The sequence below is a fragment of the Taeniopygia guttata genome, chromosome 1A, assembly GCF_048771995.1.
Source record: "Taeniopygia guttata chromosome 1A, bTaeGut7.mat, whole genome shotgun sequence".
In the NCBI taxonomy this organism is placed as follows: domain Eukaryota; kingdom Metazoa; phylum Chordata; class Aves; order Passeriformes; family Estrildidae; genus Taeniopygia; species Taeniopygia guttata.
Window position 1 is genome coordinate 51,895,657 of NC_133025.1, and position 26,807 is coordinate 51,922,463.

Genomic DNA, 26,807 nt, shown 5'->3' on the forward strand with positions numbered 1-26,807 from the left:
TGTAATGTAAAATCCTGCTTATCATACTACTCCTGCTCAGCTTTTTCCCTCTCCAAAGTAAACATTTCTAAATTGAGAGCAGCCATCAGCCTGCACAGCAAGGTTAGAATGGCAGCTTTTTGATTTTTGCCTGCTCCATGGTGAATTGTGCATGTAGTGCTTGTTCATAAGCTTGTGCTTTGAGCCTGTGCACAGGTGTGTAAGAACACAAGGAATGTCTGTGCTTCTAGAAAAAAAAAGTACAAGGCAGCACAGCTTAAACTGGGGATCAAAACTTATCTTTGTAAGCACAACACAATCCCAACAGAATCTTTGGGGGAAATAGTATTAACTGTGACACTCCTGTCTCTGTTCAGTTGTTCTAGTGCTGCCACTGAAATATCCTGTGGTGATTCTCCAAAGCAATTACTGCCCTCTTAATATAGCAGCTGAATTCTAGGTCCTCTATGTTCACCAAAGAGGAAAGCATTTGCTAGATTAATATATTCTTATTTTTATAATAGTTGCTTTATCCTTTTGCAGCCAGGTGTACTGAATAAAAACAAGGATTAAATTACCAGTATCAGTGCTCCACCTTTCTTAGTGACTCCCCAGCTCCCTAAGCTAGTAAAATAACACTGTCAAAGGGAGTCTTTTGAACACTGTCAGGTGCTATGATACTGTAACTGACTGACCTCCTCTCTAAGAGTGGTGAAATCACAGCAGGCTGAGACAGACTTCGTGGTGAAGTCATTTGCCTTGTCTTAGTCACTGAGAAAAGAAGGAAGCCTGAGTCTGGTTGAAGAAAGATGAGGGCAGCTTTAAGGAGAGCTTTAAGCTGTGATGTAGACATGCATTGCCATTTAGAGCATGGAGGATTCATCTTTTCTAACTGGATGAAGTGCAACCTCCTATTTTCATATGCCAGTGGCCAAGTTTTTCAGAACAGCAGCTGTTCCCTAAGCCCTTCTAGGTAGGAACCAACAGCTTCCCAGGCATCTTGTCCCTGATGTGTGCTGTCCCAAGCTGTCAGTTGTCCCCTGCACCTCTGTGTGTGTGGCCAGGTTTTCCCAACTTTTACAGAGAAGGGGTAACTGAAAGGTGTTTTAAAAGATTTTATTCCATTATCAGTCTTGATGAATAGTGAGACACAAGAGATGTAAAACTCACCACCATTCTATCAGAAGCAAACCTATTTCCTGGTTACAATACCTTATAAATGTTTTTCTGCCTATTAACTTTTGCCACACAATGCTGCTATTACTTCTAACAGCAACCACCTCTATTTTTTCCCCACATAGTCCTGCTACAATGCATCTTTCACAGTTCTAATTCTCTAAGATATCTAGTCTTTTTGCAAGGCCATATTTTGAAACTTGTTGAAACTTGTTTCTAGTTCAATCTAGTTCCGAAATCAACACACCTTATCTCAATGTTTGCATAGAGATGTACAAGACTGTGAACTTTATATCAAATTTTAAGAATTCTTTACAAATTCATTTCCCACAGCCAAGCTGTATAAGCAGCACATGGCCCAGGGGCCAAAGGCTGGCAGGGACCAATTTCCTGCTGGGCAGGTCACTCATAGAACTGGCCACCCACCCTCCATTCCCTAAAGCAAAGCTCCTCCACTTCCATGGTCCTTCTGCAGACAGATGTTTCCAGCTTGCCCCAAGCTTTACTGCCATAAAAGCTGATAGGTGAGAGAAAGCAAACCAGACTTCATCTCTCTGGTCCCATTTATAAAACAGGGAACAATCCCACAGTTTATTACTGAACACAGAAGTCTCTTGACTTACAAAGCCATGTACTTTCCTGGCCCACCCATCTGGGTAGAGCTGAAAGTACTCTATTATGTGCTGTTCAATACCTTCCTTTTGTACTGACAAGGTTGGTATTGTTTTAAGCTTGCTTAAGACTGCTAAATTCATATTTGTCAGTGCCCTGGATGTTTTTTATAAGCATGCTTTTTGGTACTATGGAGTACATTAGAATTGTAGCACCAAAGAGCTACAATTTTTTGTTCCTTTATTTTTTCTTTTTAAAAAAATAACCTTTTAAGGTACTAAAATTTTAAACCTCACTTCTGTTTTACCCTCAGCTGTATCCAAGGATTAAACCTAGACAAAGAAGCTTGGCATGAAATAGTATGGAAGCCAGATTCTTAAAGTACTAATTATGGATAACTTACAGCAAAAGAAGTCCATTTTGTGTTGGTTCCAACTTATTTCAATGACAATGTCATTTGAAAGCTATGAAAAATGTGCTTTGAAAACAAATGAAGGATTGATGCATTAGCAAATGGATGAGGGCATTGTACAAGATGAAATAATGCTTACAAGCAAATGAAATTCTGCTGCCTTTGGTCGAATCAAACCATTATGTTCAAGTACCCACCCGGCTGCCTTCAAACAAGGCAGAAGAGAGTCTCACTTCTTTTCTGCATTAAATACAAGGACCTTTTGAATTTGCCATTGAAGGAATCATCATGAAACAGACAACTTGGCTTTGTCCAAATTTATCCTGAGACTTTTTCCAGATGGAAGAAATTGAAGTACGTGCACAGCACCCAACTGCTTATTGGTGGAAGCAGAATGTTTGTTAAAAGAAGCTAAAAAATCTGAAGTGCATCTGAAGAGTGACAACCACATGACCAATCCATTAAGCAATAACTTTTAAAAAAGCTATAGCATCTTATAAATTCTATGTATTCAAAATATCATGTGCTGTAACAGAAATGTAGTTTTAGATTCCTCTTTTGACAATGAGCCTCATGTATTTATTGTATTTTGTACTTTGAAGACTAAGTGTAGAAACTTTCTGTAGTCCTTGATAATGTACTTATTTTATTCTACTTGTTTACTTCACCATAACCTTTTGTCTCCTCTTAAGCTTTAACTCTGGGTATTTTAACAGTGATTTTTATTAGAAATGTTACCAGTAGGACACACTGTTGTTCTACATTACACTAAATTTCAGCTACTTTCTGTATTAAATTGAGCCCCTCCTCCCCCATCCATTCAAGGTAGTTTTTTTGCATTTAAAATTTAGCTGAATCTGTTACTGACACATTGTAAACTTTAAAAGCTAAGGGACACACTTAAGGAAAAAACCCAACCTGGTACAAGTATTTTTCAAATAAAGCCATTCCTATAAAGCCTTTCCTATCCTTTCTGTCTCTCCATTTGGCAATAATTTGATACTGAACAGTATTTAATGGAGGAGCAAATCATTCCTTACGGGTCTTTAGAAAGTGCCTCACCCTCCAGGCTCATGTTTTCTTACTAGGTAAGTCCTACTGCTTTCTGAACAGGTGCCCATAAGGAATAAATAGTTTGTAAGGAGGACACAATTCCTCAGGTGGGGAAACTAAAGGCAGCAGCAATTGGCTCACAGTCACAGCCTCTGCTTTCAACAGGCTGGGTGTGGGGTATAGAATATCAATCTCTAAGAAATAAAAAGTGCTTATTTTCAGCAGAAATAAGTCTGGCAAACTTTATTTCCACTTTGTTGTTGTTGTTGTTAATTTAAATGCTATCTTGTATTTCAAAGGAAGATAAATAAGGTACAGGAACTCAAGATTCCTCCTGAAAGCATGGGCTTTCTCTTGGAAGAATTTTGTTACCAGCAGCCTCCGGCTCCAGGCACATCAATGTTCATTTTGGTCAGAGATGTACTTGCCACTCAAATTCTTTAAAGAATATTTCACTATGATAGTGCTGGGGCTTGGAACCCCTATCTCTGAGTACAGGTGTTTAGATTTGCAATACTATCTCTTTACTATTTTCAGATATACAGGATGTTGTTCAAAAAGCACTTTTTAAAACCAGACTGTCAAGTTATAATGAGCTTTTCTTCCTGAAGTCCTGTAAAATGCCTTAAATACAAAGATATTAGCAAAGCAGTGTTTTCAAAACTTGCACTGAGGACTGATACTAAACTAAAGCCTTTTTCCAGAGGCTATACGAGAATAGGTACAGACTGTCGGACCCATAAAAATGAGGTTGCAGGTTTTTCTGTGGAAGTAGAATGCTTTTCTTTTTGTAATTGCATGCAAAATCTGCTTGCTTTGTGTAAGTTAAGGCACATTCATGTTTGGATATTACTTGTATGTAGCTTGATTATCTTCACCTGATCATGCTCTTGTTGAGGTCTCAGGCTGATGCCAGTGGCTCAAATGACAGTAAAGCACAGCCACTGTAGCAAAAGAGAGAGGAAGACAAGGTTATATTTAGTAAAAAGTCCTGTAGCAAGCATGCATAGCTGCATTTCTAGCATATAGTCAGCCTGTTGTTACAAAAGTATGATCTTTCCTGAGTGATTTAAATTTATATCTCATTTAAATCAGAGTTTTGGCATTCTTAGGTTCAGAAATAAGTTATGTTCAGGTAATAATGAAGTCAAACACACGTAGGAGGGTACTTTTCTCCAGACTTAGTCCTTTCTATAGGGCACACATGGGGCACAAAGAAGCAGACGTAAGCAAGACCATCAGTCTTGCCTACACAACTGCACCTACATTTTGCTCTGTTGATAGAAAAAGCAGGGAAGAAGCCAAAATTACTGCTTCTACCAAAAGTGGCTTCTGGTGCAAGAACTGTGTTAGACAATATGTTGTGATGTAGGTACATTTTTAAAAGGTAACCTTTCTAAAGCTACTTATAAATACAAGGTAGATAAATCCAGCACAAACGTGAGTTCTTAAAACCAACCATCCTCAGTCAGAATGGAGCAGGACAGACTCAACATACCCCCTCCCGCCACACTTTTTCCCCAAAAATGAAAACAAATGTTTTAGAGGTAAATGAACTTACATTAACAAGGTTCAATTCTATTGTCCCACTTTTTTCCGTATCCAGTTTTCTAAACATTTCTGCAGTTGGAGAAAGATGACAGACAAGGGTAAATACAGGAACTAATTTGAAAGTCTTCCTTTTCCTTGTGCTTCAGGACCAATAAAGAATTTAGTCCCAGAATCTAAAACTTGACAATGGCCTACACCCCAAATCAGAAAGGGCCACTCCAAAGCCATTATGCAGGAGCAAGACTGAACATTTTTAATTGTTGCCTAGCATTTTTTAATCAACACAGAGCTGTTTGCAAGGAAGACTGGCTGTGGTTCAGCAGCCTGGCCTAAAAGACTGAGTCCTGGATCCAGGAGAAGCCAGATTAATATCTCAGGATTGAATTTGTCTGAGTACCTTATCCTAGTCTTCTGGACAGTTCTGCCAGGACAGTTATCCTGCTGGAATCACAAAGCAGCAGAGTCTGACTGGTTACTAAGCGCGTACTCACTGAACAAGGTTTCGAGCCGAATCAAACAGCGCACAAAGTTGTCAAAGTCAATGACAAGATCCTCATCAGCAAAACGAGCCACAATGACCTGATGTAACTGGCAGTTCAGTTTGAACCCTGAAAATACAATGCCAAGGGTTTAAAAGACTCTGTTTCCAAAGGGTCGACATGAGTACAAAATCAAATGCCTGATCTGCGTGGTGGCAGGAGGGGAACACTCCAGAGTGCCCAAAATTCACTAAGTTAAGATGGGACTGTATGGCTTTGAGCATCTCTCAACCCTGCTTGAAACTGATGGAATCCTACGAAGAAACAGATCAGTACAAATACCTGCTGTTTCCAGCGCCCTCCTCATCTCATATGAGTTCATGGTACCCGATCGATCCACATCAATTTCTCTGTAAATTTTCTGCAAAACACAAAACCCAAAGTGAAACCTTGACAATAATGCAGAGGTAGTTTGGCTCCTGGCAGAAGTGAAACATTTTGAAATGCAGCTTGCATGTTACTTAAAGAACTTTGCAACATCGATCTGAAGGGCTTGGTACTTACATCCATTTGTTCTAAAATTGGCTTTAAAAAGTAAGTTTTTTTAATGCAGTAGTCAGAGCAGATAAAGACAAAACTTGGGGGATTACAGACAGACAGTCCCTGCTTTGGGAAAGGTGACTGTGCACATTGCATGGCACAAATCAGTCTACAGCCACTTCTACAAAGTGGAGTTGTGTCTTACCTGGTATTTCTGAATCTTTGTCCAGAGGGTGTGGAACTCCTTCAGTCCCAGTTTGCCACTCCCATCATTCTTCTTTGAGTTAAGGAAGTTTCTTCAGATGGAAGAAAAAAGGGTTTCCTCTCCCTCTGCTGGGTTTACTCGCATGGGCAGTTGGGCAGTTGTGACTTTAAAAAAATTGCAAACAGGAAAGGGATTCAAGTCCTCTCTGAAGGACTCATCCTCTCTCCAGGACTCATCCTGTTGGATACACAATTATTGTCCAAGATTTCTTTCTAAATTAAGATCATTAATTTAAATCATGACCAGTTTTCTGCACCCCTGCTGCAGGTCTCTGTCTTTCCACTACAAGTATAAACAAGACAGGATGATTCAGTTTTGTTCGGCGTAGTGGGTTCAACACCTGCAGTTACTGGAGCACAAGTCCTGGGTCTGGATTATAAACAGGAAAAGCCACAGCCAAGCCTGCTATTTGGAGACCTTCAGCTCTTGAGCAAACAGCTAACAAAAGAACCTGGTCGTGGCACTGTACCCAAAACCTGCCAACGACTGCCTGTGGACTGCTGTATTTTACACCAAATTATAGAAAAGTATCACCTTGTGTTGGTAATTTTCCCTTTTTCCAAATCTGAAATTCAACTCTCACTGCACAGAGAAGCTGAACACAACTATTCTTAGACCTGATCCTTCATCCTACACTTTTGCCTGTATCTCAGGAGTAAAAGCTCATAATATCCTGTATACTCTCTGCTTCCTGTATGGCATGTCAGAACAAAACACTGCATTTATGTCCCTCATTTTCCATTTGCTAAGTCCCCCTATGGCTTTGTGATGCTTTTACGAACTCCAGCCAGATAACAGAGAGGTGAAACAACCCTACAGCCAAGGCCATGTTCACCATGCTGAGAGCCTTTTCCCAGCACAAACATCACTTTGTCCCCAGCCAGACCAGAACACCCAACAGCAGGGAAGGCTTCCAAGCAGACTTTTTTTGATGATGGATTTTTCCCATTGCCTGGGATAACACACGTGTGAACAACAATAATAAAGGAGTGGCTTTCTCACAGGAATCAGGGTAAAGCCAGCTTCTCCACCTCAGGAGCCATTAGTACACCAGGATGGACCCACCAGGGAGAAAAGGCAGCTGGCCTGCTTCAGCACAGGAGGGGGAATATCACCTAGGAAGAGCTTTAAAGGATACATCTAACAGGTCAACCATTATTTTGCATGTCTCAATACTAAAGCCATCAGATTTAATATCTTGGCCTGTAAAGAAAGAGCAAAAGACAGGATTGTCACTGAATGCTGTACCACAGGACCTTCATAAGTAGCTCATGAGCTCTCCAACCAGCCTGTATTTGCTTCCAACGGTGCCATCCTTTGAGCTGGGATGTGTCCCAGCTCAAGTGAGCTGGGATGCATCCCCATGCAAACAGCCTGAGTAGTCTGGTTTGTAGGCATGCTGCAGGAGCAAGAGAAAGAGAAAAAAGCTTCCGTGCTCTTACTGTCTTTCTGCAAAGTGGACTTCTGTGGACAATGTAGACTTCCAGCTTATGGAGGTCAGCAGGAGGTGGCTTCATGAAAGGCTGATCACAAAGCCAAGCTACAGCCTGTTGCTGATTACTGGCTGCTGCACACAGGCATACACCACAGTCCTGACCACCTGATAAGATTTCACATTTGAAATTAAAGAGACAATTTTTTCTCCAAACACTTGTTTCTTGAGCACCGTTTAGTGGGAAGGAAAATAATGCAGAGCCAAGTTAGGAATCTCTGCAGAGAAAAAGAAGCCCAGAGTTTAAAAGTTTCTCCTCCTCCTCCTCCTTAGGGACACCCCAGACTATTGGCTGGGCTACTGCTTGACTCATTCCTGGGTGGTTCAATACTAAAACAGCAGAAATCTCTCTCTTGATTATTATCAAGGATTATTCAAATCCATTCATCTTCCTGGCAGCCAAATCCCAGTGGCAGATGCTGGGATAAAAGACACCCATCTGTACCTTGCCAAAGCACACACCCTGTGAAACAGCTTCTGGGCTGGCACAGCCCCAGCGTTTCTGCAGCCCCCTGAAGCAGCAGAGAGAGCACGTGTGGTTGTGGCCATATGGAGAGCCAAGCAGCAGGTCTGGGGCAGAGCCCAGGCTCTGACCCTGCCCAGGGCAGTGGTGCCCTCTGTGCTCCCATGGCCACAGTGGAAACCTGCTGGTGGCCACCTGAAGCTGCTGGTGGAGGAAGGCACTCACGTTTAGCCAGGATTTTATTCAGGATGCTGCGCAGTTCGAAGGCGGAGATCTCTGCATCCTGTGGAAAAGAGGAAAACAAATTTTCCACCGAGCAAGACACAATCTGAAGCTTCTGATTCCTTTGGGCAAGTTGGCTAATTTCTAACACCCCTTGGAGTTCAGTTCCCTTGAATGGAAGCAAGTGGGAAGCTCTCCCCACCTCCAATTCCCTGGAGCACCACCAATTCCCAGAGATTAGCACATCCAGCAGCAAGGTGTGCCCAAGGCAAGAGCAGCCTGGGGAGAAGCCCAGCCCAGACATATGCTCTGCCCAAAGACAGAATTCGGGCCCTGCAGAGATAAAAGTCGAGCCCGCAGTTCAAAAGGAGCAGAGATTGTTCACCAGGAGCACTCCCAAATCCACTGTGGAAGCAGCTGGGTGACTGCACAGGTTTGGGATGCGCAATTGTGCTCACACTCGAGAGCTGACTCTGCACAAGAACTAAACTCTGACCTGCAGGAGACATCTCTCTCACCCACTCACCATGATGTTAGTAAGATATTACCAGAAAAACACTCACATTTCCTGCTAGCTGCCCAAAAAGCTTTTTAAAACTGGGTTCGATGTCATCTTCACTGGTCTCAGTCTAGAAGACAGAAACAGAGAATGTCAAAAGGGGGAAAGTTTCTGCCTGAGAAAGACTTAATGCATTTCCCTGCCCTTAGTAAAAAAATCAAATGTCAAGGTTGAAGGTACAAAGTGGTTTTTACTACGATTTTATTCAGTTTTATATTCAGGGGCACCTTAAAATACTGGCATTGTAAATGCTGGAAAAAACACCCACTACATTGAGTAGCTGCTACATGGAGTAGCTGCATTAGTAGGCAAAGCATCCCCAGCTACAGCGAGAATAAACATATGGTGAGCCACTATTTACTCCTGGAAACAGCATTACATACAGAAACAGCCCTGCTGCTGCAAGCTGCACTCCTGGACTCCTGGAGAACAAAGGGAATTTCCTGTGACTCCAGTTAACTCTTGAGAATGTACCTATGCCTAGGAAGTCCAAGTTCTAGATAAAGGACAACATGTGTTTCCTGATCATTCCTGATGATATTTCCATTTGCTTGACACCCAGCAATGGATAATGAAAGATCTTTTCCCATTTTCCCAAAGTGGGACAACATTTCTTGATAATGCCTATAGAAAACATTACCCTGCACAGGAAACAGGCACTCCAACCCTCCTTACAACAAAATTATCTCAATTTAAAATATATAATTTGATGTACCTCATCAAAATTGCCTTCAATTTCATCATCTATCACCCTAGAAAGAGAATGAAATCAATATTAAAATCAAAACAAGTCATGTTTATGATGCTTTTCCTTCAAGCTTCAGTTAAAGAGAGATTCTTTAAAATATGAAAATAACAATGAGCATTCAAAATTTACTGGATTAATCAGCTATGGACACAGTATAATACAGTGAAAGCTGTATTTTGCCAGCTATGGCAACAAGAGTTTGAAAAGACAGTACAAATTGTGCAATGTTCTGCAGAGCCACAGACAGGATTTTGAGGCTCACATAACACTTTGGGTCTTTTTTTGCCTACCTAGCAAGGGACCAGGTTCTTGGGTACAAATCAAACTTTGTCTAGTCATTTCTTCTTTAAAACAGAAAGAGTCCTAAAGTAATTCTGATGTGCCTCATGCTGTCCCCCAGGTGCTGAGGGAGCACCAGGCCTACAGATGGTGCCCAAGCACTCCTAAGTGCCCATCAAAAGCTGAATGGCTCCTCACACAATGAACATCCCGGGTTTCCCACTGTTGCAGGAATGTGCAGCAAAATATTACAGGATAGAGGAAGGTTTCTGCTTGCTTTGAATCAGGGCAACTCAATAAAAAAGACCCCACACCCCTTTATCAGGCTTTAGCCCAGCTGCTCTTCAAGATGTTACACATCTAAACCTTTTAATTTTAATTAAATAGTAATTGAGATAACAAAAGCAATAAAAGTAACAATAATAATAATCTCCCTCATGTGCCCACTGCTGTAATATGGTCACCAAAAGCTACCTACGTGGAGTTGGCATTTTTTTCAGAGAAGACTCTGAGGCAGAAGTCCCCGTTTTTGTTGGGTTCAAAGGTGGAGGGCACGATGATGTATTCTCCTGCAGGGAGCTTGAACCGGTTCAGCACCTCCCGGAGGTTGATGAAGGTGTTGGATTTTTCCCTGGCTTTGTTGGTCAGGAAGAAGTTTTTGCTCAGATGAATATTCGTCTGGCCAGAAAACTTAAGAAAAGCAAAGAAAGGGGAGAAAAACCATGGCAGTCTGCATGTGTTCACGTTTACAAATATAAAATATCATCGATATGGCAGTTAGCTGTGTCTGGGGAAAAGAAAATAAAAGAAAAAATATGTCAGCTTGACAGAACTGAAAAAGAAGAGAAAGGAGGTGGGAGTCCTGAGATGTGACTGCAAATGTATTTTGCAGATCATTGCAATAAATCATTCAGGTCATGTTTTTGTTTTGTAGATGATAATGGGTGGCTGAAGACATTGGTAAAATTCTTCCACCTATAATTTTTTTTTTAAACTGAGATGGCACATGAGCCATGTCCCTCTGATCCCCAGAGCTGGTGCCACCTGCAGCTCAGCTCTGTCTCCAAGGTCAGGCTGCCTCAGAGCAGAGCCCACTCATGGAAGGCCCCAAGAATAAAACAAAACAAAATAATAAAATAAAATCATATTTGGAGTGAAACAGCTAGTGAACGGTGTCCCTGCCCATGGCAGGAGGTTGGAACTGGGTGATCTTTAAGGTCCCTTCCAACCAAACCATTCTATAATTTTGTGATCTTCCAGAATGAACTATTTTTGCAGAGTCTTACAGGTGGGCCATTTCAGCTTTAGCAGCCAGCTTCAGCAATGTGCATCTTTCAGAAACCTCCTCTTTCCTGTCCTCCTAGATTTTTAATAATGAAGAAAGAATTTTAAAAGCCTGTCAGACCTGCTGCATAGTGAGAGATAAAATTCCACCTTCTAGGGGAAAGAAGAGTCACAGGAGTGTAGATAGAATCAGTTTTCTTACGGAAATTTAATATTTGGACCACTAGGGTGAGTGACAGAGTACTACTAAGGCATTAAAAAAAGTACATAAGAAATTTAATTAACCAGTAGCACCATTTCTTTTCCTGATGAAACCATCCTTTACATAAAAGCCACTGGTTTGGGCACAGCCTCAGGAGCCACAGGATGCCCCAGCTGCTTTGCACAGACCCTCACAGGAACAGCAAACCCAGTAATGGGGTTACCCAGGGGTTTTGCTGAGCTCCAGTCCTTCCTCTGAGGAGCAACAGCTAAGAGGCATTGCTGCATTGCCACTCCTTTGTGACCCCCAGGGTGTACTATTGGCTGCCTGCAGGTAGAAATAGAGAGAAACCAAAATAGGTGGTGCTTAGGGAAATGAATATAAACACCTCCTTGGAATATTATTTATGAGTCAAACATGAACTCTGTGCAAACCTGGAAAAAGCAGTTGTGCTCTGACAGAGCAAGTGTGAGGCTGGGCTGGGAGGAGAGCCACAGAAGAGCTGCTTCAGGGAGTTTCTGCAGCACTGAACACTCTTATCCCAATCCAGGACACTCTAAAAATGCAACATGAGCTCAAGGCCCCATCCAGAACAAATGGCCTCTAACTGTAGACTCTGTGCAGTCATATAGGATGAAGTAGGATCCTCTGAACCTCTTCTTCCCACCAGCCATTGAGCCCCAACTCTGCACCTTGACCACCAACCCATGCCACATACCTCTGGGGGCACCTGCAGGGAGAAAAGAACAGAGTTATTTCCTTGTTGAGCAGTGAATGGCATCTCCATCTTCTTTTCACCATTACTTAGCAAGGGCATACACATTCTTGAAAAAAAAAAACGAAACAAAGGAAAGCAAAAAAAGACTTGGCTTGAGGGGAAGGTGGGTGTTGAGCCCATATCACCCAAGGCCAAGTGCTGGCTCAGCTCCCAGCTCCATCCCTGAGGCAGGTGAGGTTCACCTGGGGCAGCGTAGCCACAGCCACAGCCACAGCCAGGCTGGTTGTGGCTTCCTGTTGAATCTGCTCCCTGCAGACCACCACGATTTTTATTGTAGGCTCAATTTCTCTACTGTTTCTCCCTGTCCCCTCTTTCACACTCCTGTCCCTCTGCCCTCTCCATCATCAGGAAAGGGGATGGAGCTAAGGAAGCATGATGCAGCTTTTTGTTTCTTTACACCTTCCTTGCTGCAGCTGCTGTCCTACTCAACCATCTGAATTTTGACAGAAATCCCAGCATGGGAACTGCACTCTCCCATTTATAGGGGGAATGATTTTCCCTTTTCCTCCCACACTCCTGTCAGCCTTCCTTGCCTCATAAATGGCAAAGCCAATGGTGTGCATGTCCTCCCCCATCTTCCTCTGCTTCCGACGGTGCTTCTGGATCAGCCCAATGAGGAAAGTGCAGCCCCCCTCAGGATCATCAGGGTCCTCATCTTCCTCCTCCAGCTTGATCAAATACTGAGGATTCGTCCAGAATGTGTCTGGGAAGTGGATTTAAGCAAACTACTCAGAGGCTTCTTTGACATCAACCATGATGACATTTAAACATGTCAGATATGATAGACGTGGCTCTGATTGCCAAAATCAGCTGTGAGAAGAGAAAATCAATGCACTGCCCTGCCCACCCCAACCTTTACAACCACAATGGACCCTCATCATGGAGCCACATTTCCCAGACACCCACACTTTTTGGAGATTAGTCCTAGATATCCCATAAACCATCCCAAAACATCTCCTGGAAGCTCCCAAATAAAGTAAAAGTGGACAAGTAAAAAGTTTCTCCAGTTTTTCTTACCTGGGTAGTTCCTGCAGCCCCCTGCAGTGGCTCCCCGCCTCCAGTTGCCATCCAGCTTCTGCAGGCTCCATTTTTTGTACCTGTCACTTGCCAGGGTGTCTGGAGTCAGGTTGCAGATCTCCAGGCGGGAGTAATGCCTCAGGAAGTCATTGAATGCCATCCTGTGGGAGGAATGGCCACTGGCAACCTCTCCTCAGAAGGGTTTTCCACACCACCTTGTCCATCCTCCCTCCCTGTCACTATGATTTAGCACTAGGGTTTGGGGTGAGTTTGCACACTCATCTCAGAGAGCAAACTGGGAGAGGTTACTTGGCATGAATAAAAGCAGAGCAGCTGATATTCCCTTCTGCTGGAATGGGAACCCAGTGACACTCACCAAAATTCCCCATCTTCGTGTCTCCTGGTCAGTCGCTCCCGCACCTCAGGGTCAACACCACTCCAGTTTGGGCAGCTGGAAGAGAACCCCACATCAACTACAGCCCATGGGAAAGGTGAAACCCTAATGTGGCTGTTCTGGCACAAGATCTAACTTTCAGCAGTTCTAGAATTCTCAAACTACTGCAGAATTAAAAATAGATGCACCTGGCACATAAAATACCTCACTTCTCAAATATCCAAGGTAAGGATGAGAAACAGAGTGTTATTTTTAGAAAGTGCAATGTCTGGACTGAGACAGAAAAAGGAAGAGTCAGAATAAAAACTGCCCAGCCACAGAAGTGTGTAAACTCCAGCTTTCATGGCTAACAGCAGAAATGGATTTTTAAAGCCCTTTTAGAAAGTGAGTTTTCAGAAGCTCATAACTGAATCCAGGCTGTTAAATAAGCAGAAACTACAGGGAGCTTTGTAGGATTCACCAACCAAATCACTGCATCTTACACAAAAGGTTGCAATTTGCATGAAAAGCATCACATACCGTGATGGCTACCAGGGGATGCTTCTCTCTGAAACATGTGAACACCACATCCCGACAGGACTTACAGAGGAATTTCAGGTAGGGAACAGAAAAAGACAGAAGAGCCAGAAACACGACTGCACCCCTGCAGTAAAGGGCTCCTGGCAACAAGGAAGCCATTGACTCACTTGTCATTCCATTTCCCAGTCCACTCCACTTCTCCCCAGGGATTTCGGATTCTGATCAGCTTCTGCACTGTTCCTCGGAAGTTCACCTGATGGGATCAGAAGTGTATGGAGAGTCACCAGGGACTCAGCACCACACTTCCTCCCTCATCCTCTATAGTAATTAAGAAGATGACAGAGCAAGTATCTCAGTGCTAGGCACGAAAACATGCACACATCTGGTCCAAAAGACAAAAGTCCAACTGATTCTGAGTGAGCTTCACACAGCCAAGCTTGTCCAAAGAATTTTTACAGCATTCACAAACCAAAGCCTGTGAAAACCAAAATGTCTGATTTGTGCTGCTAAACAATCACCTTTTATAGGATAACAAGCAAAGGGAATGTAAAACTGCTATACAAAAGCCCAAATGCAGGTACAGAGATATTTCTCAAAGTCATCACGTAGGTATAAATTGTCTCTTCATATTCCAATGCCTTTTTACCCGCCTGCTTATATATAAAAGGAGCCTGTTACAACAGACAGGACATTCAGACTGGCCACAACCCCTCTGACCTCACCAATGCCCTGCAGAGCAGCAGCCTGAGCCCCTCCTCTTGTCATCTGCTGGTCTCTGCAGTCTAGAGATGACACCCCAGTTGAACCATCCCTACTGAGTCTGCACAGATCGCCAAAGGAACAGCTTGGCTAAATCATGCCTACTTGTGAATTAAGGTGAACAAACTCCCTCTTCCCTGCTTTTGCTGTGAGAAGACCAAATGCACACCCACAGATCAGAACAGCATGTCAGCAGCTCTCTATACCTCACGCTGAACTTTCAAAAATTATTTCAGAAACCATTACCAGTGAACTAACCAAAAATCCACTGCACACATGGAAGGATGCCATGATCTGCTTCCTTTGTTTTGTCTTTTCTTGAACAGTCACCCACTCTTGGGCAGGCCCCTTGTGTTTGAACACCAAGCCCAGCTGAAAGGTGCTGTTCAGCGGCACTTCAGGGACAATAATACATGGGGGCTGTTTTATTTTTTTGCTCAGGACACTTCTTCCTGTGCTCGTAAGGTAAAAAGTGTGGCCTGCTGTACAGAAGTGCACTTGAAGGACCTGGTCACCAGCAGAGGGTAGCATGCCTTCTGCACAGAGCTGCCCACCACCCTGTTCCATGGGAAATAGCCATGCTTATGGAATAAGAGGGGTTTTTTTGGTCAAACACCCAAGAAGGCAAATCCGTGTTTATCCAAAACATACCAACTAATTAAGCACTCCTTCAGAAAGAAGAGACTCAAAACCCAATTCAGCAAAATGGGCGACACTTAAGAATTTGCAGTGTTGAAGACGGGCTTGTGGCTGCCACACACAAAACCTGCTGCACCTCAGGGCGGCACACCTACCTCCTCTGCCCCGGTGACCGAGTACGCGTGTCCCTTCACCAGCTTCTGGGAAGTGACTGCTTCTGTTTCGGCAGCACTGGTGATCTGGAGGGGCAAAGGACATCAGTGATTGCAGCTTCCTATGGGCAGGCGATCAAACAGAATCAGGATTTTGTGCATCTCCAGAGGGGATGCACATGAGAAACTCCATATTCTCAAGGGACCAGAAAAAAAACAGGGAGTGACTGGCCTGAGGCTCCACTGGGATCACACTCAGCTCCAGCAAATTTTAGTGTTGAAACACCCGCTGAAGCTCCAAAGCAGGGTGGGAGGTTCCCTTCCCTTTCCCCAGCCCTGCCCCCCTAGGATCTGCCCTGCAGAACAGCAAGGGAAGAGGCTGAACTTTGATGCCATTCGTACCTGAAGGCACATCCCCCTCAGGGTTTCACAGCCACTGCCTGGGCAGTCTGGCCTTTAAACACTGCAGAGAAAAGTTACTTCTTGCCAGACAGTGAATACTTATCTACCTGTGAAACATGTGGCTGTCATTGTCTTTTCACCATTTCAGAAGTGTGTGACCTCGAAACAAGCATATTTGAAGCTTAAACAGAGAGGATTGGATGGAGCGGGCAGAATTCCTGCTTCAATGCATGGCCTGTACTGCCCCACAGCACACTCTCCATTTAATGCTCAACCTCTGTGTCCCTATTTCTCTTACAGAACAGAAGGAAAGATTTTACAAGGTTTTTTTCCAAAGGATAAATTCAGCAACAGTTCTTTTACATTACAGAAAGTGCCAGTACTTACCAACAACATAATATATTTACTCTCCCCCCTACCCACCCAAGGGATTTGTATAAGTCTGGGGCAAAAATCCAGATGTCACATTCTTATCTAAATGCAAACGAGTAAAACAGGCCTTGAAAATACCATGAAGTCAAATTGACATTAACCAAGCACTTTTCCTGCTGTGAATCTTCCCTCTCCTGGGACTCTGATTTAACTTGAAAAATGGGAGGAATCATTTACATTTATATTATGAACGGGGTTTTTGTAAACAATTGACCTTCCCTTTAGTCATAACTAAGATGCAATCTCATTTGGGAGGAGGGTGATTACCACAATAACAATACTTAGACTCATTTCAGTAAGGCTAAAAGCAATGCTGAATCCTTGAAGGCAGGGCCAAAGCTCCTCTTTTTCTTTCCCATGTGGGTCCAGTTTCTGACAACGTGTCTTCTCATAAAACCTTTTAAAGGTTTGGCAACAGTCTGAGCCTCTCTGCTTCAAGAACAGAGCCCAGATTTTTTGGGAACATTTTAGATACAACTTGTGCAACAAAAAGGCTGCAGCAAGGATGGACATTGCCACCTTGAGCACCTGACTGCAGGACCCATTAGCAGCTGCTCTCTGTCCAAACCCTCTCAGCCTGTGCCATTCTGCTGCCAAGATAAGGCTTTCTTAGGAACACAGATGTCCAGCAAGACTCCTAACAAGTGCCCTGTGTGATTCATTACCATCAACCTTCTAAAGAGCAGAAGGTCTCATGTAAGAAGCACTAGGGAGGGAATGAGCTTCCTACATGAGCTAATGAAGTTTAGTTTCAGCCTAACCTTCATGAGAGCACATGTCTGGGTCAAATTCTTCAGGCACAAGGTAGAGCAGGGAACCACAGGCAGAGGGGACTGGCATGCTGTGTGCAGCTCCTGCAGGTGCAGCACAGGTCCACCCCAGCCTGTGTGCACAGCAAGAACCCAGAAATAAACCTGCTAACTCACATCAATGGAGCAGCCAAGGAGAGAGCCTTTCTGGAGTGCCTTCTGAATGATCTTGAAGAGGTTGGGGGGTGGCTTCTGCAGCTCATACCATTCTGCAATGCCACCGGTGAAGTCCTCAAAGCCTTCGGTGGTGGTGCCACCAGAGAGGGACTCGTATGAGCCATTCAGCCTGCACAAAATGGGGGACAGGCACAACCATCAGGCTCCCTGTTCTCACACACACACAGCCATCAGGCTCCCTGTTCTCCTCTTCCTTCAGAAGAGGTCGTCAATGTGCCAGCTGTCACAGCGTTTCTGCCTTCAGGAGCATTGCAGCAGCTACAAACATGTCCCTCCAGTGAGCTTTGCTTTTAAGATCTCTTTATTTGGAAAGCCCAGTATAAAATATTATACAATCATGCATACACCTTGCAGGTTCAGTCATATCAATGACAGGAATCATGAACACTATCTGAAGAAAAAATACTATACATTAAAAAAAATTAAGACCAAATAATTTGCCTCTCTAGTTCCACAGCCTTTAAATCCTTTTAACAGTTATGGGTCTGATTTTCAGCTGATCTAAATTTCTTAAGTCAATTCACAATAGTAGAGTTAGAGGATCGAATTCCTCTCTGGCCAACCCAAAAAATGGAGATTCAGATATGAGCATTGAACACAGACCTGGGCACATGGACTGATGTGCTTTGCACACTGAAGCACTGGCAGCTGCCAAGCCCTCAGAGGTGCATAGAGCACATGAAATGGAGCTTCCCAGGCCCTGGTGACAGAAGGCTGCTCCAGGAACAGCTTCGCCACGAGATGCAAGGGCTACTTTTCTTGGCTAGCAACAAATCCAATGTTTTCGGCTCCTTGTCTTAGGCATCATCAACAAAGATGTACCAAAGGAGCCATTGTGGGATGCCCCAGAAGCTGCAAAGGCTAATAAGCAGACTGACACTCTGAATGCACAGTATCCATGCAGCTGGGGATGCTGTGGGAAGCAGGGATGTGGGGGGGGAAGCCTGGCCCCAACTCACTTGGCGTAGGCCTTCTCCAGCAGTGCGCTCCAGAACTCGCTGCCCTCCGCCGAGTGCACAAAGAGCAGCTCCCCGTTCTTGGTGGGCAGCCTGTCGTCCACCACCACATCCACCCATTCCCCATACTGCCAGAACTGAGGGAAAGAGAGCACAAACATCCATCACCACCCCGTGCGCTCCCATCAGCAGCATGTTTATCTTTGAATGTCAATTTTCCCAGCAAAAAACGATCCCGGCGTCCCAGCCAGCTTCACCCACCCTGTTTGGGGATGCAAATACTCAACTGGCTCTGCTCAGGGAGGAAGGACCACAGTGGCAGGCCCTGCTCCCAGGTCTTTGATTAATGGCCTTTTTAGATGTGTCCTTTTTTCTGTCTGGCTCTTTGACATCCCACAGAGCCATGCCAGGAAACATCACACATGGATACATAGACAGCCACACTGGCTCCTGCCCAATAGCACTAAGAGGAAAAGGCTGTTTTCCACATACCTGGAAGTGGAAAATTCCTGCATATTTATCCTGGAAGCTCTGGTCTTTGGGAACAACACGGGCCAGAATGTCTTCATTCAGGGTGAGAGAAGCAATGGCTGCCAAGAGCCAACAGTCCCCTGTAAAAAGAAAAGGAAAACAAAAAAACCCAGACAGAATTCATTATTCAAACTTTAGTTTTTGCACCGCATCAGGATTGTGCATTATAATCAATAATTCCCTCAGCTGGGATAGGATGATCCCTCCCATCACTTTATCTCAGACAGATCAAATACCCTCCAGATCCAGGCAAGTGTTTCCTCAAGACCAAAGTCATAAAATAATGTCAAAGCAGGTTTTTTATGACCTACCACCACAGTGATCACCCTTTTTGGCACTGTTTGAAAGAAAACTTAATATTCAATTGTGTGCCTGTATGATAGGAAGAGGCACAGAGAAAAGGCAAAGAACCTGTGGGCACACACAGGTACTTAGGGGTGCAATTTCTCCTCAAAGGTGTTTTCTCAGGCATAGGCTGCATTCTTTTCCCTTCTCCATGTTTAATAAACATGTTCCTTGCTATCCAGAGACCCGTCCTGCAGGCAAGCTTCCTTTAAGGTCTCTTGCAAGCTTCCCTGCAAACAGGAGCTCCTTTCACATCTCTGGAGGCTCTTGCTCGAGGCCTCTCTGTTTAGTCCCATGTCTGGCCTCCAGCACAGTCACTGGAGAGCCAGGAAAAGCCTGAAGGCAGCCACTGTTTCCCAGTCCCACACACCTCCTCATCCTGCCTGGGATGGAGCCAACACACACTAGCCCTGCACACCACAGGCTGCCTGGACAGTGTTTTTCCACACCATCTCCTGCCACACAGAGAGAGGAAGAGACCCCAGCTCTATAAACATCACACCTCTACTTTCTGTAATTCTTTTCAGAGCGCAGTTTTACTTTACCAGAGCAGTCACTTTTCTGCTCAGCCATGGGCCTCCTGCAGCTCATTAGCAAGGTGGTCAGTGATTTCCAGAGCCAGATGATGCTCTGACTGCCACAGCCCAACACAAACCTCCTTGTTACCATCCCCAGATCTGCTGTTCCCTTGCTTTGTGAACAGAGGGCAGTCGGTATTGTGCATGAGATCCCACAAAACAGTCCTGCAGGATTGCAGCTTCAGTGTGTGAACCTGCCAGCACCTTGCTGTCAGCAAGCCAGAGGCCAGCAAAGCAGCAGTCCCTACACAGCCACCTCTCTCCCATGGGAAAAGGCTCAAAAGCTTATGGGTGAGAAGAGGGGATCCAAATGGGACAAAGTCTCAGGGTGAATGAACCCTAAAGCAGCCCTCGAGGTCCACCCTCAGGCCCAAATCCATCAGTGCTCACACAACACCAGCAGGAACATGGACAACCTGCAGCTCCCTCCAGGCTGCCCTCACTTGGCACAGCTGACCTCCAGCTCAGCTCTGAGAAATACATCTGTCCCACACATCTTCTCACATCTCAGGAAAGGTGGAAGAGGTGAAATTGCAGAATAATTTCAAAACCTAAGATGCTTATACTGCTTCACAACCTGGAGGGGAAGAACCGAACATAAAACTTCCCCTTCAGCCCCGCCTCTGGCTGCTTGTACTGCAATGGAAAAATCAGCATGTCAGACAAGTTTTTAAACAAGAAAGTCACCTTGCTATTCTCCTGTGACAGACTATGAAGCAATGATGACATTCCCCTCCCTACTCTGTCACAGCACATCCACTTGGCCCTGCAAAGTGGTGACTCCTCTCACAGCCTCCTCCAAGGAGCTGAGAACCTCTTCCCTGGGAGCTGCATCCAGAGGTAGCACTATGTACTGCAAAGGTGTTTACTGGGAAAGACAGGGCCAGGAGGAAAGAGTCTGGCTCAGAGGGCAGCTGTCACACCATTCTTCCCAAGAAATATTAGTATTTTATTCCATACCCAGGGCAGGGGCTGGGCAGGCAGGGAGCAGCACAGGAAGAACAAATGAACCACTCAAATGGCCACAGCAGCTCAGGAAGGCTTGGTCAAGAAGCTAATCAGGCCTCCAGATGATGAACATCCACTTCAATGCTGCAACACATCTTTGAGTCATGCTTCCTCTGGAGGTAAGAAGCATGGAAATTCAAGGAGAAACACCCTTCAGAGGACCACCACACCCACAAGGAGAATTTATAAAGAATTTCCTTTACTTTCTAGCTGTCTCATCAAGGCAGACTGAAATTACAGCCTATTGTAAAATCTCTGTTGAACTTTATACTGGTTTCTAACAAGAATTTGAAGTAAAACACAAATCTTAACTCTGACAGCTCTGGGCAAGGTCTTGAGATTTAAAGGCAGCTGCAGCATATATGGAAGACATCCTTTGGTTTCCACACTTAAAAGTGCCCAACAGCCAGGACATCATCTCTACCTTTGTGAACAGCCATCACTGTTCACAAAAAGCACACCTGATAATTCAGACTCCAGAGGAGAACAGATCTAGTGATTATACCTGGAATTTTACCACTAAGCAAGCTTGAGCAAGGTCCTTACCAAATAGCCTGAACATCCAGAACTGGTGCTTCTGCAAGGTTCTTGACAGTGATTTTCCTCTGATAGGGAAAATAAAGCCCAAGGAGAGGCTGACAGACAGTTGCTTAGAGCCTGAAAGGAGTGTTAGCAAGGCTACATTTATCATAAATATTTTTTGTAAATGAACAGTGGGCAGGACAAGGTTATCAGAAAAGGGAGTATTCTCAGGCTGGGAGTTTATCTATAACACATATTAACAAGAAGTACTATTTTTTGTCCTGTCATGCTTACTTTTTCCTGCTTTCAGTGTTTTACTTGTTATTTCCATATACCCATGTCTGCATTTACCTAATCTCCAGCGGTAACAAGAACATTAGGAAAAAAAAAAAAAAAGTAATTGCAAGGTAAGCATAAATAGCTGTAAGAGCTTAAAATTAGCCATTCTGGAAAGAAAAGGCAAACAAAATACACCCATCAAAATGCCTGAAGGTGTGTAAGCAAAAGGCAGCTCCTCTGGACACTGCACAGCTCATGCAAGAGTATGGGGTAACAGGAAAAATGTACATTCTGCCAATCACAGACTCATCATTATTTTAAAACAGTCTTAGATGAGCAGCTACTGAATGTATTTATATTAATACCACAGCACTCCAGAATGTTTTCTGGTTACAAACACAGGCTGTGGCAAACCACTGGCAGTAGAGTGGCTGTCAGCATGAGGAAACCAAGGGTCTAATTTTCAAATTCAACCTATTCAATTTGTTATTTTTTCACACATTTGTTACGTGAGGAGGAGACACCTGCATCCAAACAGCAGCTGGGAGATCAGTGCTGTTTACACCCCAGTGTTGTGATACCATGGTGACATCCACTCCAGAAAACAGTGGCTAAGGGTGAACCAGGCTTCTCTGGCTTTGGAACCTCCCCTCAGCCGTAATGAGTCACTACATCCCATGTGCTGCCAGATACCATCACTGACTTTGCAGATCTGATACTGCAAAACCAACTCCAAATACTTTCTTTCAAAAGCTTCTCCTAAGGAAAAAACAACAGATCAAAAACAACAGACCAAAACCAAAAAACCTCACAAGGCCAGAATAAAGGATAATCCAAATCCCAAGGGGAAGAATTTGGTGCCTGGAAAACCTTTTCTGCACTGAAGATCAGCTTTGCCTTACATGGATCACAGTTTCTTATAGTCCAGGTCAAACACAAACAAATTTATGCACCTGGCCAAAGACTTCTGAGCTAAAAGAAACCCTGCTCATTAGCTGAGCTGTTTGGTTACACATTCCCTGCCAAGAAGCTGCCATACAAATGTGATGGGTCCATGTGCTCTGGATGCCCCATCTCTCCCTGCAGTACTCCCAGATGATCTGAAGGGCTCAGCAACAGCAGTGAAACTCCCCATGGCACAGGTCTGTTGCTTCTTGATCAAGCCTTTGAGGGATAAATGAGACTACAAAAGCCTCCTATAGAAAAGAAGCAGCATAATAAAAAGTACAGGTTTTCAAAAGCACCTGACATCTTCCAATGAAATATTCTCTATAACATTCTAAAATGTGATGGGACATGGACACTCAAAGTAAATACAAAGATCAAGTAAATGTAAGCTTAAGCAAATTTATCAATACAAATGCTAGTGTCAGATAAGGCAGTCGAAAAAAAAGAAAAAAAAAAGAAAGAAAGAAAGAATTTGTACAGTGCATCTGCCAGCCCCATTGTGTGAAAGAGCAGAGATTCCATCCAGGCTCTTACGAACTCAGTGGCTATACAGAGAAAAGATCAAAAGCATCTAATTTTTAATCAACAGTTGTCCCACAAGACCAAAATCCTGCCCAGATTCATGAGAAGACAGCCAGGAGAGTCATTGCAGTACTTGGAGACAATGAAAGAGGAGATACAAACAAGAACACTGACAACCTCTGATTCAGATATACTCAGGAGGTACAAAAATACCAGCTGTGAGTCACTTCATATCCTCTGGTGATACCATACAACCCCATGAGAACATCTGACTGGTCCAAACACCACTAGGGCAGCAAATGCTTTCATCAATTCAAAAACAGTGTTTGGTATTAGCAACAGCAGTTTCACAACTTGAAAATGAAGCTTCAAATCTTTCATTCCTATGCTCTTGCTGCCACAGCATGTGCAGAGAAAAGCTGGAACACCAGAAAGCATCTAAGTGATTCCAGAAACCAGCGTCTCTACAGAAATGCCAGATGTTGAAATGGCATTATAGTAAACTTTCATTTCAATTTGAATAACTTCTTATCAGAAAGCTTACAATTAAAAGAGATAACAGATGTCTTGCACATGTGTTTAAGCACTGGGACATGCTTCATGCCAAAACAGTCATGGCAGGAGATGTGGTATTGGATGGAGAGAGCACAGGAAGGAAGCTGGTGACATGGTAACAGCCCAAGGCACAATAGAGTCTAACCCACACCACCAATGATATTGGGACACGAGGAGAACTGAGTTCATAATCTAAGTAGTTTTACTGTCATGGATTTTTTATACAAATTGCATCTGGTTGTCAAAGCACTAACTTAAAAAACATCTGAATGAAAACACAGGCATAAAATATAAGTTTCTCTGCCTGTTACATTTTTGGACATGAACCCACAAATAGCGGCAGTGGGACTAGAAACTAAGAAGATGCAATGTGGTGAATATCTGAAAGCAAACAAACAGAATTTGGTTCCTTTGCCAAGTGCAGCAGCACAACACAGTTCATATTAGTCACGTTTCCCACATGAGAGTTTCCCTCAGCCACGCTATCTGTCCAATCCAAACCCCTCTCACTCACTACAGCTGTGGAGTAGGAGCCTACTGCTTTCACTCCACTTTACTTATCCTCATATCTCTGCAGACATCCTCCACCTAAAGCCCCTTCTGTCAAGCAAGGCAAGAGAGAGGCTTCCAGACTTGGACAGCTGTGCACTCACAGCCAGGCTAAGCCATTTGCTCCCCACTGTCCCCTGGCACTTCCCTGCAGCTCCCAGATCTTCCCTGGAGCGCCCCACCAAGGAGTTGCCATTGCACAAACCGAGCAGAAGCCTTGGCAAAAGCAGAGGGCTCACAGGCTGGCCCATCCCTCCTGAAACACCCCAGTTTTGTCTTCCTCGAGAGCCGGCGGCCCCCACACAACTTTTCTCTCTACAGCATCTCCCCAGGTTTCAGGAGATTCCTCCTGCCCAGCAGAATTCTCTCCCACTGGGGAAAGAGAAGTCGTGCTACACACACAACTGCTCTTCCAAGCAGACTGTTAAAGGCAGAAATGAGTCAGGCTACTCTCAGGTACATGGATTTGAACGTGAAAGGAACAGGACGTGATCAGAAAAAACATCAGGAAACCAGTGTGTCCCACCCCTGCTTGGTGCATGCAGAAAGGCTGTGCTCAGTAACCACACTCATGGTCCCCACCTGCAAATGCCAAGGAAACGTGAGAAAGGTCTGATTTGAAATAAACAGAAGTGGTAGGATGCAAAAGGAGGTATTAGAGTGAGTTACAGCCATGCATAAACCATGTTGCCCTGGGGCAGCACCTGCATGGAAAACTCAGCTTTCTGCCTCCACCTTACCTAGGGCCCCTTGGCAGATGTCCGTGCGAGTGGCTCCGCCGGCTATGAACTGGGGGTTGGGACACAGCTCCTGGGAACAAAACAAGCCTTGCATTACACGTAGCCGCAGGTGAGGCAGGGAACAAGGCCACACTTGCAGCAAATTAACCAAACCATTGACCACGGAAGATGAACACCACAGAGACGGAGCAGGGCAGGAGCGGGTGAGGGCACCAGACACACCAAGCACAGTGAGAACGGGAGCTGGTGACCAAAGCTTGTGTGCAGCCAGCTCACTTCACAGGACGTGCCAAGAGGTGCACTGCATTTCCACACATGTGCACACACTGCTCTGCCATTACCTCCCCACCACTGACTACACCAAGGTCTTTCAGAAGTGCCTGGAGGCACCCTGGAGTCCACCTGATCCCATGGCTCCCATGGCTGGCGGGGCTGCTTCGGGAATAAACCGCACGGTGGTCAACTCATGGCTCTGCTGAAAGAAAGAGTTATCAGAAGAGACGGCCCCAAGCACTACCCAAGGCGGTTTGTCCACACGGAGAGTTCTGGATGGAGAGGAAAATGACTTTTCTGACTTGTTTTCCGGGCAGAGCAACTCACGCTGCCAGGCTGACCAGGCAAAGCGGAGCCTCCGGTGCCCTGAGCATCCGCAGCCGCACCAGACGGGCGCGATTCTGCAGGAGGGGAAGGCTCGCACCGCGCTCGGCAGCCGCGCCCCGACCCGCCGCCCCCGCACGATCCAGTCCACCCAAATTCAGGGGGTGAGGGAAGGAGGAAGCCGGGCGATACTGTGGAACGATGCTACCGGGGATCCCCCCCTCCCCCGCCGCCCTACCGTGGGTCTGCGCCAGACGACGCCCTGTGTCTTGTGCGAGCGGGGTCCCAGCTCCCGGTAGCCGAGGGCGGTGGGGCCGGCGGGGAAGGAGGGGTCCTGGAAGAGCCGCCCCTCCTGCAGGCACTCCTGGCGCAGCGCCCCGAAGCGCTGCCCCAGGTAGGGCACGGCCCGGTCGTGCCGCCCCGCGCCCGCCGCCGCCGCCCGCTCCTTCGCCAGCGCCTCCGCCATCCCCGCCATCGCCGCGCCGCCCCGGCACAGAACGGCACGGCACGGCACGGCACGGCACACCCAGCCCCGCCTGTCATCCCTCCCCTCCGCCCGCTGCCACGCCGCTGCTCAGCCCCGCCGCACCCCCGCCTTGGCTCGAGTCGCTCTGTGCCGGCAGTCGCGGTCGGAGCAGCTTCCCCCTCCCGGCCCCTCCAGCTCGCTGCCCCGTGCAGGAGCATCTCTGCCGCACTGGGCGCCTCGTCAGCTTCACACCTGCTGATGAGCCAGCCCTGGCTCCCCTATTGTCGGAATCTGAGGGTATTGGTGATTCCGAGATTGTAGAAAGTCTCTGTCTTTCTGCCCTGTTGCCAAAGAAGAAGCCATAATTCGTCTGTGCTGTTTTCAAGGTTGTTTATTCTTGCTTATCTATAACATGTCTGCTGCCCTGCCGCAGGTCTGTCCTGCAGGGCAGCGTGCAGGGCTCTGCCCTCAGTGGGATGTTACAAACATTATATACCAGAAACTACGTGTACGATATTTACAATAATGTGCCAATATCTATCATCTACGTTGAACAGTGTGTCCCCAGCCCAAACCAATAGAAAAATGCCAACATCACCAAGAACATGGAGGTAAGGAAGAAGAAGGAGGAAGAACAGGATCAGGCCCACTTTCCTCCATCTTAGAACTCCTGACCCCCATGTACAAAGTAAAACCCCCCTGTACAGGTACTAAAACCCCCTTGTACAATACTAAAAAATTTTTCCCTCTAATTTGTGACTACTTTTACTATACCATCTAACTCTCTGTGACCGCTTGTTCCACCTTCAAAGTTGGT

The 26,807-nt window shown here is 45.3% G+C and overlaps 1 protein-coding gene across 1 annotated transcript; it reads right to left on the reverse strand.

Annotated features, from left to right (window-relative positions):
- Positions 1-1,079: 1,079 nt before the first annotated feature.
- LOC100225408 (calpain-2 catalytic subunit) lies at positions 1,080-26,054 on the reverse strand. The gene is made up of 21 exons (XM_030263123.4): positions 25,763-26,054; positions 24,928-24,997; positions 18,843-18,961; positions 18,354-18,487; positions 17,335-17,503; positions 15,578-15,661; positions 14,192-14,277; positions 13,488-13,562; positions 13,112-13,272; positions 12,628-12,797; positions 12,035-12,046; positions 10,309-10,520; positions 9,519-9,555; positions 8,808-8,873; positions 8,248-8,305; positions 7,206-7,270; positions 6,008-6,076; positions 5,605-5,683; positions 5,275-5,391; positions 4,794-4,852; positions 1,080-4,176 (listed from the first exon to the last, which is right to left on the reverse strand). Exons 1-21 carry the CDS (start codon positions 25,997-25,999, stop codon positions 4,153-4,155), a joined length of 2,103 nt encoding a protein of 700 aa, XP_030118983.4. The 5' UTR covers positions 26,000-26,054; the 3' UTR covers positions 1,080-4,152.
- Positions 26,055-26,807: the final 753 nt, after the last annotated feature.

Excerpts from the sequence above, each read along its gene's own strand:
- LOC100225408 (XM_030263123.4), bottom strand. The coding sequence starts at position 25,999 with ATGGCGGGGATGGCGGAGGCGCTGGCGAAGGAGCGGGCGGCGGCGGCG. Across the intron at positions 6,077-7,205 it reads TAATGGTTGACCTGTTAGAT|AATGATGGGAGTGGCAAACT; the intron begins GTATCCTTTAAA and ends AACTCAAAGAAG. Across the intron at positions 5,392-5,604 it reads GAGGGCGCTGGAAACAGCAG|GGTTCAAACTGAACTGCCAG; the intron begins GTATTTGTACTG and ends TTGTATTTTCAG.